Source organism: Perca flavescens, chromosome 11 (genome assembly GCF_004354835.1).
Source record: "Perca flavescens isolate YP-PL-M2 chromosome 11, PFLA_1.0, whole genome shotgun sequence".
NCBI classification, from domain to species: domain Eukaryota; kingdom Metazoa; phylum Chordata; class Actinopteri; order Perciformes; family Percidae; genus Perca; species Perca flavescens.
Window position 1 is genome coordinate 26,810,354 of NC_041341.1, and position 15,200 is coordinate 26,825,553.

General features: G+C 38.0%; 1 protein-coding gene across 1 annotated transcript; it reads left to right on the forward strand.

Annotated features, from left to right (window-relative positions):
• Nucleotides 1-292: 292 nt before the first annotated feature.
• Nucleotides 293-14,284, forward strand: spopla (speckle type BTB/POZ protein like a). The gene is made up of 12 exons (XM_028592059.1): nucleotides 293-483; nucleotides 1,739-1,822; nucleotides 4,493-4,610; nucleotides 6,443-6,564; nucleotides 6,972-7,123; nucleotides 7,248-7,375; nucleotides 8,696-8,873; nucleotides 9,409-9,464; nucleotides 9,683-9,805; nucleotides 11,991-12,133; nucleotides 12,238-12,291; nucleotides 12,777-14,284. Exons 3-12 carry the CDS (start codon nucleotides 4,533-4,535, stop codon nucleotides 12,919-12,921), a joined length of 1,179 nt encoding a protein of 392 aa, XP_028447860.1. The 5' UTR covers nucleotides 293-483; nucleotides 1,739-1,822; nucleotides 4,493-4,532; the 3' UTR covers nucleotides 12,922-14,284.
• Nucleotides 14,285-15,200: the final 916 nt, after the last annotated feature.

Genomic DNA, 15,200 nt, shown 5'->3' on the forward strand with positions numbered 1-15,200 from the left:
TGCCATGTTTAATTTTATTTCGCATCTTGCCTGAATTATCTGGAGTCTCCAGGGTATGTACAGCTATCAGACAAATGTATTGGAGTACAATAACAAAAAATACCAGTATAGCACTTGAATCTTTTTATTATTATTATTATTATTATTATTATTGTTATTATTATTATTATTATTATTTCGTTTTTATTTATTATAGTTGTTTATTGTCTGGATCAGGGGATAAAATCATGGATGTATTATAAGGATAAAATAGATGAAGCAGGATGTTATACAAATTTTGCGCATGCGCAGTATATAATCTTCCTAGCCTGTAAGCTACCAGCCAGCTAGACAGATGTAAGCTAGCACAGATATAAATTAGACAAAGAAACATTGTGAAGAGACTGGGTGAAAAAGAGTGTAAAGTAACGGAGGGTGAAAGGAGCGACTGTGACACAAAGCTATATGCGTTGTCCGATATATATGGAAGTATGAAATTGAAAGGTACGCCGCCACCATGTCTTTTTAAACTTTTGTGAGCAGTCAGTGCAGAGATTAGCTTTGGCTAGCTGCTAACGTTAGTTAGCCGCTGTTGTTTTCCCACCAGCAGATTGTACCAAAACGTGAAGGTTTACGTTAGCTTGGTTAGTTAGCATCCTGTCATAGGATCAATGCAGGCCCTTTGTTTTACACCGGGTAATGCGGGGTCTAAACATCACATTACCAATTTAACTTGAGGTATCCTCAGCTAGTTTGTGTTGCAAAAATGAGTAACGTAGCTAACTAATTCAAGTCAGCTTGGTAATACGTGAACAGATTTATTGTTAACACGTTTTGTGCTAAGATAGCTGATCAGTGTTAGCTGCATTTGCGGTCTAACGTTAAGGCTAAAGTGAAGTTAACATTAATCTCGCTAGTGAGAACATTAATGTTAGCTTAATACGTATTGCACATATCATCTACAGACTCGCAGAATCGAATTAGTCTCATTTTCAAATGATTATTCTTGGGCACACTAGCTAAAATTGTAAAGGACCACAAGTCCGGTGAAGTGACATCGTGAAGCGATCATATTGATGATGGTTTGGAGATTAGTGTTGACACTTCAGCTGATGCTACGCTAACGTTAATATTGAGCTGTTGCTTTCTAGTGATGTCGATGTTATGTACTAAGTTAGTCACATCTCGACTAGCATATAGGCTAAAGTAAGCTGTGACGCTAATTAAAGACATTATAATTTAACCTGCAACTTATGCGAGCCGGCTAGATGCCTCTTCGGATAGCATCGTTTCTGTTGTGTTAAAGGCAGGGTTGTACGATTCTAGCTAATGTGTTAGCCAAACAAAGTTGCAGGTGAATCTTGAGTTCGCTAATTCAACAAACTGGCTTACAGGCCGGACAGTTGCATGCTAGGCTATACGATAAAGCATAACAAATTTAGTTAACAGCCTAAGGCCTACACTACCAATGTTGGCTATCAATCCACTATGTAAACGATAACTGTTTACTTTTCAATTTTAGTTAACGCGGCATTCTTGACTGGTTTGAACGCTCTAATTTTCTAGTGGTGTCACTTGGATTCATTTATATCCCTAGGTCGATTATGTAGTTCTGGTTTACTGTGAGAACTGTCGCTTTATTACCAGATGCTTCATGAACGTTAGCAACTAACTTTAATTACTTTTTAGATATCTTTATCAGGTCCATTTTACATGCCTAATGTATGTTTGTTTTTGGTTTTTTTCTCCCCCTTCTTAGAGTGGAACATGATAATGGGGCCATGAAGGATCCTGTGATAACTTAGAAAAAATTGCATCTTTGTACATTTCAACTATTCAAGAGGTGATGAGAAGGTTTAATTTCCTTGCTAATGCTGCATGATTCAGTTGCCTTATTTACCATTAGCTAAAGATGGTTCAGTTGCTGCAGTGTGCTGCAAAAAAAGTTGTTACTCTTGTCATTGCAAGCACATGTCTGTACACTCACTATAGCTTCAGGTCTGTTCCTCCATTCCATCAATGATACTTCATGTGAACCATGGGGGGAAGAGAGAGTGTAACAGCAGTACAGCCTGCTCTCTTCTCTGCTTTCATGTCCTCTTCCCATTGGGACACTTTTTTTTGTGATTCTTGCATCAAGCCATGTGTCTAAAGTGTATATATCAGAAGTAAAGATACAATTGTCTTGCATTTGTATATTTTTGCTTCTATCCTCATTTGCCAGTTTTTCAAAAAGTGTTAAACATTCTGGACAAAGTTTATACCTTTTTTTTTTTTTTTTTTTTTTTTTTTTTCTTTATAAATAATGTTAATAATAATTGGAAATACCTTACTCTGAGAGGGCCTGATCAGAGACATGGGGCTTAGAGGTTTGGATATGAACTTCACTTTGTGAGAAATATTAAATGACAAAAGGGATGTGTCCCCTAAAAGACAAATACGATTCTGCTATAGCAAACGTGTCCGTGTGAACATGGCAGTTTTTCAGTTTTGGTATGCTGCTGGCTTAACGGTTGTGCTGCTTAAGTGAAATTAAATTGGCATGTTTCCACATGAAACGTGGCTGTTATATGACTAAAACAACATGTTGCATTTGCTTTAATTACCATTCTCTGCACAGGCTTACCAGCCATAGCCTAGCCATTAACAGACTGCTCGGCCTGTACGGGCGTTACTGAACATCACTGCTGCCTAGGTAGCAATCCATGAGTGACTTTTTTGCACATTAACAAAATCAATTGGTTAGAGACTATACTCAAATTGTGAGATCTGTGCACATGATCACGCAAGTGTAAACTAAAGAAAAAGTTTACCATGTGTCTCCTTGGTTGTCATAGTTAACTTGTGACTAACACGTTTCTCCATGTGGCACAATGCATCATTTGAAAATCACATTTCAAGCTTAAGTATACATGCATGTAGTGACACGACTGTGATCAACAGCAGTCCACATTTAAGCCAAGTTGATTTTTCTGTTTAGTATGCTACCATCACAGTGTTACTTATTGTCTTTTGCCTATTTTTCTATGCTTATTAGGTATGCACTACTATGTACTATATACATAATTACCCTCCGTGTGGAATTTACTACAGGGCAAATAGCCTTTCAGTATACATGTATGTAAAGAGTAGTAGTATGAAGAGTAGCTTATGTTGTATTATAAATTACATTGTTCCTGGATATTTGTTTTTCATAGAACATAAGACTTTGGGCCCCACTAGCTGTGCGACCTAAGGATGGTCTGTCATTTCAGCTAGCTAGCTTCACTTTGAGAAAGGGTTTCAGTCCCTCATTTTTTACGGCCATTCAAAAGTTTCAAATATAACAAGAGTAGCCAATTGATTTGCATGGTTTATCTTCAACTCCCTTAGTCTGAGGTGTTTGGAAAGTTATTTGAAGTTCAAGGATAGGTTCACCATTTTTCAAGACTACGTTGAAACTATTCAATTGCCCATATGAACATTCAAACTTGCTGTAATTATCCCTCCTTTTTTATACTGGCCATGAAGAGACCCCTCCCTAAGTGTTTTCAATTTAAGTTCTGGTGGTCAAAATATACAGACCTGGTTCTGTGTAGAACTATATTCCAATTTAGCTGAAGCTAATATGAAGAGCTGTCTGAGATTGACAAATCAAATGTGTAACTTCCAAAGTTGAAGTCTTCTTTAGTACAAAATTCCCTGTTTTTATTACTATCCTTCCACTGCAGCTCCACTACTACACACTGTTTGACGGAAGGACTGTCTGAAGGATTGTCCCCCATCCCTTACACTGAGGAGTTAGGAGGGGATCATCTAATCATTTAATGGCCAGGAAAAACTGGAGGAACGATTGTAGCAAGAAACACCCGTTTCAATGTTTATATGAGCACCTGACTATTTTAAGAAAGACCTATCTTTTTAATACACCTTCGAGGACATGAAAATTGACTGCAGCTATCAGTTGGTGGTTTCTTGTTGGCTCTTCTTCTTTTTCAAATCCTGACTGCCAAACGCACCCTTGTATGTAATAGGTCAACACTTTAATTTGATTGGTTGTTTTGGTTGGTTAACGATAGCTTTGCTTAAGATTTGAGGATGTGTTTTTATATGGCCACATAGTCGGGGACCTACATTTAAGTAGGCACTAGTTTTTACATAATGACAGAACATAAAATTGAATATGTAGCATGAAAACATTTGCAATACTAATTACTGCACATACTAAAACCTGCAATAGAAAGAGTGACGTTGTTTCCTTCTATCTCGTAGTTAAACAAATTTCCAAAATATGGTGTCAATTGTCATTGAAGTACAAGTCTTACAGTGAGAATACAGACTATTTTTGCATCACATTTGGTAGCATTTAGAATAAAATCTGATTCAAATCACGTGAAGGATTTTACCATCTTGATAAAACATTTTGTCAAGCTCTTTCTCACCAGGAAATTGAAATGGGGGGATGTGTTTCATATGTGTAAATTATGCTGTTAATTTGTGCAAAAATTAATTATTATTTTTTTTAAATGATTAGTGCTTTCAGGACGAGAGTGAGTGGTACCCCGAAGCCAGTGATGTCACGGGTTCCCACCCCTCCTCCTCCTGGGGAGATGTCAAGTGGACCTGTGGCAGAGAGCTGGTGTTACACACAGGTATGGGCGTAACTAAACTCATTGAATCACGTTCAATATACAAAGCTGAGAGAATTGATCATGTTTTAGATAACTTAATAAAGTTTCTAATCCTATCAAGCTACTGATATTTCATTCCCAGTTTTTATTTTCTACATTGTTAACTTGAATGTTAATAGTCCTTTTTGCAGCAGACAATTTGACTTGTCACAGTAGGAACGGCATTCATTTTATTATTTACACATGTGATTTTCCTACTGTGACAATGTCAAAACAGGGTTTCCGCAGGGGTCAGTGTAACGCTTATCAGTTCAATTTTCTAAGCACAAATGGAAATTTGGAAAAACAGAAAAATGGGTTCAAATATCCAATTTTTCATTTTTTTTTTTCCACCATGACAAATTAAAAAATTGGATCGTTAACCTGTTTTTCCAATTTTCTGTTTTTATTCAGAGGATCAGAAATTTAGAAAATTACAAAATTGCATCTGGGCTCCAATTATTCAATACTGCCATGGTATTCTCTTCCTCTACTTTGTGGAATATGCAGGTCATTAACTTCATATGGACCAAAAAATAAATAAAAACTGATAGACTTTGGGGTCAGAGGTGCTTGCAACTGATGGTTTTGAGTGCGGGGGGGCGTAGCTAGGCGGAACAAGGAAATGAGAGAATACCATTGCAGTATTGAATAATTGGAGCCCAGACGCAATTTTGTAATTTTCTAAATTTCTGATCCTCTGAATAAAAACAGAAAATTGGAAAAACAATTTAAAGATCCAATTTTTTATTTAAGGTGGAAAAAAATGCGAAATTTGATATTTGAACCCATTTTTCTGTTTTTCCAAATGTCCGTTTGTGCTTAGAAAATTGAACTGATAAGCGTTACACTGAAAAAAAAGTTAGTTTACACAAGTCTTAATTTACCTACGTCCATGTAACGCTACCTCTAATTCTTATTGAAATGCTCCCACAGGAGTTTAGAATTTTTTTTTTTTTTTTTTTTATTCCATGGTTTTTGTAGTTCTTTCTTTTGCTATTCTAAATATAATTCCCTGTATTATGACTACGTATGAGACCAACATGCAACTTTCATGTTATGGTGCAAGTGTCTTTCGGATTGTACCATAGACATAAAACAGATTTTATTCTTCAGCTATGGGGAAGTACAAGTCTAGCGAGACTTGGCTTTAAAAAAACTGAATTTAGGGCGTGGTTAAAGCCATTAGCTAACAATGTATTTAAAGCCTTCTGCTTCTTATGCAAGAAAGCAATTAAACTGGAAACGTTGGGTGTACTGGTGTTGGAGTGTCATGCAAAAAGGCCACAGCACTACCTCCACACTGCCTAGGCAAGACCCACACAGCAGCTCCACAACTCCCGTAAGCGAGCTCGGTGTCACTTTTGGATCAAAGCCAACACTAAGAGCGGAGGTGCTCTGGGTCCTCCACACGAGGAAATCTGGGAATGTTTCCTGAATCTCGATTTGTTTTGTTTGATGTTGTAATATACAGTAGGTCTTAAATTCCATTCATAATGGTCTTAAAAGGGTATTAAAAGTCTTCAATTTGACTTCGGGAAACTTGCACAAACCCTGCAAAATGTCTTCTGTATCTGTATAATTAAAATTACTGTGATCTAGGATGGACAGCCCCCCAAAAGACCTATTGGACTATATGAACAGTCAAACGTTGTACTCTGAAACAGTGTTTTGATTTTAGGAGGTCAAACTCTCATGCCAAGCCATATAATTCCTCAATTCTTTTAAAAAAAATTTTTTTAAACATTTTATTTTTTACTGTATTTCAAAAATACAATTTTGGTCTGATGGTTTTGCATATTTCTTCTTCCAAGGTTAAAGTTGTGAAGTTCTCGTACATGTGGACCATAAACAACTTTAGTTTTTGCAGAGAAGAAATGGGGGAAGTTTTGAAGAGCTCAACCTTCTCCTCTGGCCCTAATGACAAGATGAAATGGTTAGTACTAAAGCTAAACCTCTCGCTTCAATTCATTTGTTTGCAGGGCTTTTGTAGGCTGTGAAAATAGGTTATGAATGATTGTAGGTCTTCAGAGTTTGGAAAGTCGCTTTCATGCTTTCAAATGTCATTAGCTTTTTTCATGTATCTATCTGTCCAATTTGATCTCATCCAGTTCCTTGTCCTTGTATTTCCCTGAGCTCAAACATGAATGTCATTGAAAAGTCTGCATGTTTTATTTTACTGTCGGAACTCTGCACACAAGTGATACTTGCAGTCTCTCAAAGTAATAGAGAATCACCCCTGAAGGCTCGTCATAGTCTCGTGTTCTCACAAAAGTGATAAAAGCCGTTTAGACGGTCTTCGCTCTAGTTGCTGACGTGCAGTGTTATCTGTTTTCTTGCCAGGTGCCTGCGAGTCAATCCAAAGGGACTTGATGATGAAAGCAAAGATTATCTGTCATTGTATTTACTTCTTGTTAGTTGTCCAAAAAGTGAAGTTAGAGCAAAGTTCAAGTTTTCTTTGTTGAACGCTAAAAGAGAAGAGACAAAAGCGATGGGTGAGTACAAGCAATCCGATATTTGGTGTTCCTTTTTTATACCTTCACTTTTTGTTTATTTCTCTAACCTGCAAACAAAAGGCAGGCAATATTAAGACTTGGCATTATTTTGTTCTTGTTACAGAAAGCCAAAGAGCATATAGATTTGTCCAGGGCAAAGACTGGGGCTTCAAAAAATTTATAAGGAGAGATTTTCTCCTTGATGAAGCCAATGGACTCTTACCAGATGACAAGCTCACACTGTTCTGTGAGGTAATTGTTACATTATTCCTTTTATCCTTCATTTTAGTAAGGGGTGCAGTCTTTTTGTTTATGAATGCTGTGATTTTTGCCCAAATTGCAAATGATTCTGCAGAGGCTCACTTTCCTCACTTGTACTGTCAATGAAGGAAGAATGCAACTATACAAACAGCAGAAATGTGTTTTTGATGGGTGAATGGGAGACAATTTCTTGTTATTGACTTGGTGACTCATTTTAGAAGATTGATTGGACAGACACATTTCCCTTTTCGTCCATACTCCTCATTTGTCCATAGAACACAGCAATCTCTCAATTCTGTATCATTTTTGGGTTTGGGGAACAAAACTTGGTACACATGCTTAGTCAATGTTATCTGTACCAGACATGGTTTTTAGTTTGGAGGTAAATTATTAGAAACGTAGTTGTAGTCTCAGTGGTATAGGTTTGCTAAGGAGTCATTAATATACAATGTCGATGCCATTGATTGGAAATGCTGAAAATGATCAAAATCAGTATGTATTTTTTTTTCTCTCTATTGCAATTGGCCTATTTTTCTGTTTTTCTGTTTAGCGTCCTCATTTTCCATCATTGCATACCAGTGCTGCTGTTGTGTTGTGTGGCATGCAAATTACTAAATTGTTGTATTAATTCTTTGCTAAAACTATTAACAATCACATCACTGTTAGATTGAAGCACGTATACCCCTAGTGTAACGTTAAGTGAATCACAGCTAGAGTCTCTTAATTCTTGTTATGACTAGTACACCTGAGTGCCATTTCACTACCAACATGCTGTTGGCATTTGCTTCAAAAGACATTAAGCTCTTAGGAAATGAAATGCTTCCTCCATCTGAAATCATTTACAATGATGCTTGTTTTCGAAATAATTGAATTCGGTGTGTCAAGAAGAATAAATGTCTCCTAAAATTTTCTTTCAAGGGACAAGTTAAATGAAGTGTCAGTGGATTGTGATGTAAATGCATTTGGCCATATACTGCCATGGCCAGACCGTGTGCCAGCACCAGTTACAGAGATTTAACAATTTCAGGGAAATTGCCACTTTGATAAACAAATTGCATTCAAATTAAATACAAAATGCCTTTCCTCATCGATTAGGTGTTTCAGCAAAGTTTATTTATTTTGGTTTCAAGTGGTGTTTTTGCAAGCAAGAGAACTGTAGGTTCCTCACTCTCGAAAATATGCTTTAAAAAGAGCAAATTAAAAACAAATTAGACTGCAATGCAGTCAAACATATTTGCTACTGGATTTGTTGAGCTGTTTAGCCTTGATGAAACTGCTTCAGTATCTCCCTGTGATGTTTCTCATGTACAGGTAAGCGTGGTCCAGGACTCGGTTAACATTTCGGGCCAGTCCAACATGAACATGCTGAAGGTACCGGAGTGTCAGCTGTCTGATGACCTGGGGAACCTGTGGGAGTGTTCACGCTTCACAGACTGCAGCCTCTATGTGGGAGGGCAGGAGTTCAAAGCCCACAAATCCATCCTTGCAGGTAAGACCGTGCCCAGCTCCAGCACTTTAGCAAGCAGCAACCGGGAGAGAAGCCCCCCAAATGGCCCTAGCAAGACACGTCTATGCCTCTTCTTAATGGCTTCTCGTGGAGAGCTATAAGCACCTCAAAAGGCTACGGAGGGTCTGTATTCCTGGCTCTTTGTAGTGGCCTAGTTCTGCAATGGGCGCTAATCCCCACTACCCCTGCTTGGCCCTGATGACTAGGATCCAGGAGATTGAGAGGCTGGCTCTCCTCTCCAGCTTGTCTCCATTAGACATGGTGGCAGCTGCAGTGGTCAGGGGAAAATGCTGACAAAGTGGCAGCTATACGGATTAAGCTAGATTTTAAGGCTGCCATAGTTCAGAATACTGATGTTTGAAGCTTAATCCATTTAGTTTTTTTTTTTTATCTATATAAGAGAACTCCACCACATGCTTATTTAATCAAAGCTCATTTGATGAATATTAACTATTGATTTGGTGTGCTAACCTGCTTAAGATGTTGATTTCAAATGTTCAATTTATTTCTTTGACAGCAAGGTCACCAGTCTTTAATGCTATGTTTGAACATGAAATGGAGGAGAGTAAAAAGGTAAGAATAACCAGTTACAACACTTCTTGTCATGGGTCATGTTACTCTTTCCTCAATTTAGGACCACTGTTGCACAATCCTGCACTTCTTATACTGAAATTATTGTTCAAAATGCTTTGTTTAAAATGAACACTCGTAACTCTGTGATAATGAGTTTTCTTTCGTGGGTGTTTCAAGTTCAAATGAGTCGAACAGTAGCCTCTTGTCTTCCCTCGCAGAACCGTGTTGACATCAGTGACGTAGACCCAGATGTCTTTAAGGAAATGATGGGCTTCATCTATACAGGAAAAGCCCCGAACCTGGAGAAGATGGCAGACAATTTGCTGGCAGCTGCAGATAAAGTAAGTGCCCAAGTAATTGAAACTTTTACTAAAATCTTTGCAAACCTCTAGCTTCCACTTCTTTTTGATGGCAGAAGAAAAGGTTCTTTTATTTATTCTTTGTTAGGCAATCATTTTTATTCAGTCTTACGCATTGCTTCCGTTTGTAAATGCAAAAATGTTAACCTGATGATTGCTGTTTAGTTAACCTCTAGCCAACCTGAAATTATCTTGGGATACAACTCTGATTTTCACAAATAAACAGCTATCTCTCTTTAACCATTATGCTACCAGAATAATTGAGATGAGAAGTTCCAGAGTTGTGTATCACCACAATATATTGTGTCAACTAGGGTTGTTGAAATGAATCACTGCATTAATGCATTGCGATGCAGACCTAAATGATTCTGCATCGATGCAGTGACAGACCATAATAGATTATTGCCTACTGATGTTAATGTTGAGGAGATGACTCATTGTGACACATCGGGATATCGATTTGAATCGTTGACAGGATAATCGTAATGGAATCGTGAGACCAGTGAAGATTCACACCTCTAGTAATAACATCGGTAACACTTTACTTGAAGTTTTCTACATAAGAGTGACATGACACTGTCATGAACACATGACACTAACATCACACTTGAACCCTAACCATAATTTGTCATGACAAAACCGAATGACACTTACTAAAAAAGCATTGTCATAAAAGTTTATAATGTTTTATGACACGTTCATGTCAGTGTCATGTCACTCTTATGTATAAAACTTAAAGTGTAACCATAACATCTAGTCAGTTAAACACTGAAACAGTAATTAGATTGATATGGTCACAGACAGTTGGTATATCCAATGGTCCGCTTAGACTTGAGTGCTTGGAGCCTCTAATGAGAGAGGCCAGCACTGTATGTAAGTCAATGAAGCTAAAAGGCTAATGCGGTCTGTTGGCTGCATCTTATGTGACATCATTTTAGAATTGATAAAAAAAAAAAAAATTTGATTCAGCCCCCATCATTAGAACATGCTTGTTAAGGGTGGGAAACATGTAGTATTCAGTACAGCACAGTAGGGTTGGGCATCAAAACGATTCCTACTTGGAATTGTTTAAAAAAAAATTACGATTCCATCGGAGTTTGGAATCGTTTGGAGGATTTGGTTTCAAATCTGATCATGGGTTCCATATTTAACATGTGCAAGTTTTGGTTTCCGTAGCGGCCAGGCACTTGTTGTGTTGCAGCCGTGGAGCACAGTAAGCGGTGCTCTAGTGTGGCTTTATTTTACATTGAAAAAGCCCCGTTATCGATAAGAACCGGAATCGAAAGGAAGAATCGGAATTGAAATCAGAATCATTAATATCCAAACTATGCCCAACCCTACAGCACAGTCACACTTCAATGCATCAACTGTATGCTTGTGAAGGTTGTACTTCAACGTCTGTGGAGACTGTCAGATAAGTGCTGATTCAAGTTAACAGAAATGATGAAGGGAAATATTAGTGATGTGGTTTCTATTCAATGTAGGCGCGCATCAATAATGACATTTTTTTTGTTTTGTTATAACTTTATGACATAAGAGACTACAGTACAACACCATTAAATAGCATGTGCAAAATTGAGAATTTAAAGGGAGACTTGATTTGTTGTTTAGTCCCTATTTTAGATTTTCTTCCTCATGTTATTAAATTGCCATTGTGTTAGGAATACTCCTTGGGGAACTGTGATATGAAGCATCCTATGATCTCCCAAATCCTTTCAAGAAACCATTTTCTTTCACCAGTTCACAGATGAAATCTCCTCTTTAAGGGTAACATCCCTGTGTTATGAAGAAAGTACTGATCAAGAATTTGATGGATGAGTTTTTACTGAATAGTGAACCAGAATATTGAGCAACAACCTTACTTCCCCCTCCATATTCATCACAATCATTGCATACAATATGCCATGTGGTGGAATTGGGCAATTCCTGTTTTGTTTTTTTTTTGACAATGCAATACATATTGAAGGAGCCTGCTGGTTTGACATGTGGGGTCCTGGTCATTTTTTTTCTCCAAGTAGAGTTTTAATCATTAATTATGTTGGTTACCGATTGCAGCTGTAGCTTTTATTTGTATTTGGAGTAGTTGAGCCTCAAACCATGGGGATCCACTTTGCACCCAGGGTGTAACCACTGCTTTTTGTCCGTCTCTCCCCCCCCTCCACCCCAGTACGCTCTGGAGCGTTTAAAGGTCATGTGTGAAGAGGCCTTGTGCAACAGCCTTTCAGTGGAGAATGTGGCCGACACCCTCATCCTAGCAGACTTGCACAGTGCCGAGCAGCTCAAAGCACAAGCCATAGATTTTATCAACAGGCAAGTATCGCAAAAAAAAAAAAAAAAAAAAACCAGTGATAAATTCCTGCTGCCATTTCTGTTTACCAGCCCTGAATGCTTACCTTTTTATCTCCTTGCCATAGGTGCAGTGTCCTGAGACAGCTGGGCTGTAAAGATGGAAAGAACTGGAATAGCAAGTATGTAATTAGCTGATATATGTGACACAAGATTAATAACACGCTCTTATCTCTTCCCCCAACCAGATGCATTAGAATTCATTGTTTAAGCCCAGGCAGACAGAGTGCTGTTTGCCTGTTCAGTTTGAAGCTCCATATCTTTGTATCCAAGTTATTAATAGACTCTTGCTGGATAAAACCTGGAAATGGAATATTTGTAGACTTTTAAAAAGGAACGAGGTGGTCGCCATGGGTAGTCTTTCTTTCAGATGATGAAGTGTGTTGTCATAGGACACCTTGAAATGTTAAACTTATTTCCCTCTTTGTTGTATTCAACATCTGCACATGCACAGAAAGCACTAATGGCCCTTTTCAAGTTTACAATGGAACTCACAAATCAAGTGCCCCTTATTTGCTTTGTCATTACGATCTCATTTATGTTTATTGATTTTTAATGTGCACATTCTCATGTCTGAGTGTTAACTTCATTTTGCCTGTGCTTACAGTCATGCTACAGACATAATGGAGACTGCAGGCTGGAAGTCAATGATCCAATCCCATCCTCACTTGGTAGCCGAGGCCTTTCGTGCACTGGCTTCAGCACAGTGCCCACCCTTTGGTCTTCCCAGAAAGCGTCTAAAACAGTCCTGACTGCCCGACTGTGCCCCAGGACTTTACTGGAGGTGTGAAGCATGGGTTTACAAAGAAAGGACTAGCGAGGGTACCACTCTTTATTCCACCAAAACTGAACACACTTGAATAAAGAAGAGTGGAGCTTTCTGCCCAGGGATTTGGGAAGGCTGGCACGTGGATGACTGACATCAATGGATTGGGGAAAAAATTGGTAAAATTGATGTTGCTTGCTTGCTTTGCTGCCCCAACTGAATTGTGTTCAGCCCGGGTAGCAAGTCAAGCTGCCTGCTACTTTTTTTCCCCCTGTAATTTTAAAAATGGCCTTAATATATCTGCCATTGCTCTGGAGCTGCTCCAGAGTACTTTGTCTATTTTACTCTGTGCCTGCCTTGTCACAAAGACCAGGCCTCCTCCAGGTTGCACTAGTTCCCATGAATAGTCATTTTGATATGGAGTTCTATAGGAACGTAACAAAGGTTTAACTAAATGGGAAATATTATATATTTGTAATGTTTAGCCCGTTTTGTGACTAGACATTAAAAAGCATGAACACTTTCAGTGCAAGGTCAGTCCTTTACACTTTTTAAAAGATGTGTATGCCCCATATTGATGGCACCATTTCTATGTAAATGACAGTTGCACCATCTTCAGAAGACCAGTGTACAAGAAAGTCTGTTCTATTGCGTATTTGTGGGAAAAATTGTAATCTGCCATTATGAAGACCCAGTGTCTATCCTAATACACGTAAGACGGAAAAGTGTCTATTCTTTGGCCCTAATATATTAAAACATTGGAAGTATTTACTCAGTCTCCCATTTGAATGACATATTCCAGATCATGTGTCTGTGAACTGTTATCGATTCAATTTTGAGAATTTCTGTCCTTAGTATTGCCAACTTGCAAATATTATATATTCTCAATATATTGTGGTTAACTAAAAGTGGAGAGACTAATGCATGGTCATGTTATTGTCAACGAAAGTGTCCAAGTATCAATTTTGTTTTAAACAATTTTATTTTCTGCAAGTATCTGACATATTTGTGGAGAATTAAATGAATTGAGTATGTGCAAAAAGTTCCTCTAACATGCTTGGATATTTGTAGGATGCTGAGCATCACTTCTACTGGCAATGTTATTCTGTGTTGATTGGGGGGGGCGGGGGGTTGTCATGTTTATTCAGTCCGTCTTGTATGTAGTAGGGTGTGACCGACACTTCAGAGGATTTTGTAAATTAAAAGAGTAGCATCGTTTTTACATGATATTACTCCTCATTCAGAGTCATGTTGAGATGTTGAAACTTCTTTTGTTTGGAAACAAAAAAGATGAAGTTGTTGTCTGCAAGAATGCCTGCATTAACCCATTAAACCATTTTCCAGCAGTCTGAAGAAGCCCAGGGGTTTTTTATTGTTTAAACCAAAGCGATTTCAGCTTAAGAAAAGGGTGATTGTTACCAATACTGATTCTTTTTAATGGTCACGTTAGCAAGTGTGTCAGGCTGTCGTGATTCTTTTCTCTCTCTCTCTCTCTCTCTCTCTACTGGTTTTCTTTCAAATATAAGATTAGAAAACAGCACTGTGATAATCAAAAGAAAATGTGCTTAAACTGGATTACCATAGTAACATGTTTAATGTTGAACCTTTTACAGCACATGAAAGTTTTTTTTTTTTTTTTTTTTTTTTTTTTTTTCTCTCTTGTTTTATGTGTGAATGCTTGGCACAAGCTCTAATTAAAGTGAACACGAGGCTGTTCTTTCCTGCTGGAACAGAGATGTCTTTTTCAGCAGCTTGCTGATCCTCGTCCGCCCCCCTCAGCCCAGATCCGAGGAAAAGACCTAATACCATCGATGCTTTAGGACGCCTCTTCTTTCGCTTTTTTCCCACTAGCTGTTAAGGCTTGGAAGAGAAGATACCTGCAGTGGCATCATTACAATTGGAAATGTTGTTCTGTCATTTAGATTGTAGGAAATTAGATTGTTAAAGAGGTAGTGGACAGTGACACTGGGCAAGAACTTCTTCTGGATTCTTGAATATAAAGCTGGGCAATTTTTATCTGTCATGAGTCGAAATAAAGTGAGGCTGCAGTAGTGTACAGACACAACCATTTCCATCGTAAAGAAGTGACCGATTGAGCCAAAATAAACATTTTCTTAATCCATGGTGCTATTTTGTGATAAAACTCTAAGATGCTTTTAACCACTGTGCTCTCCACAGACTGATCTGCCTGAGTACGTAGTTTCCAGTTGTTTCTTAGAATGTATTTTGACAAACCCATTGAAGGTTCAGGAACTTGCCAAATCA

Bases quoted from the DNA above. Each gene is read 5' to 3' on its own strand.
- spopla (XM_028592059.1), top strand. From the start codon at position 4,533: ATGTCACGGGTTCCCACCCCTCCTCCTCCTGGGGAGATGTCAAGTGGA. The intron at 12,134-12,237 runs GCAAGTATCGCA...TCCTTGCCATAG, and splicing joins GCCATAGATTTTATCAACAG to GTGCAGTGTCCTGAGACAGC. The intron at 12,292-12,776 runs GTATGTAATTAG...CTGTGCTTACAG, and splicing joins GGAAAGAACTGGAATAGCAA to TCATGCTACAGACATAATGG.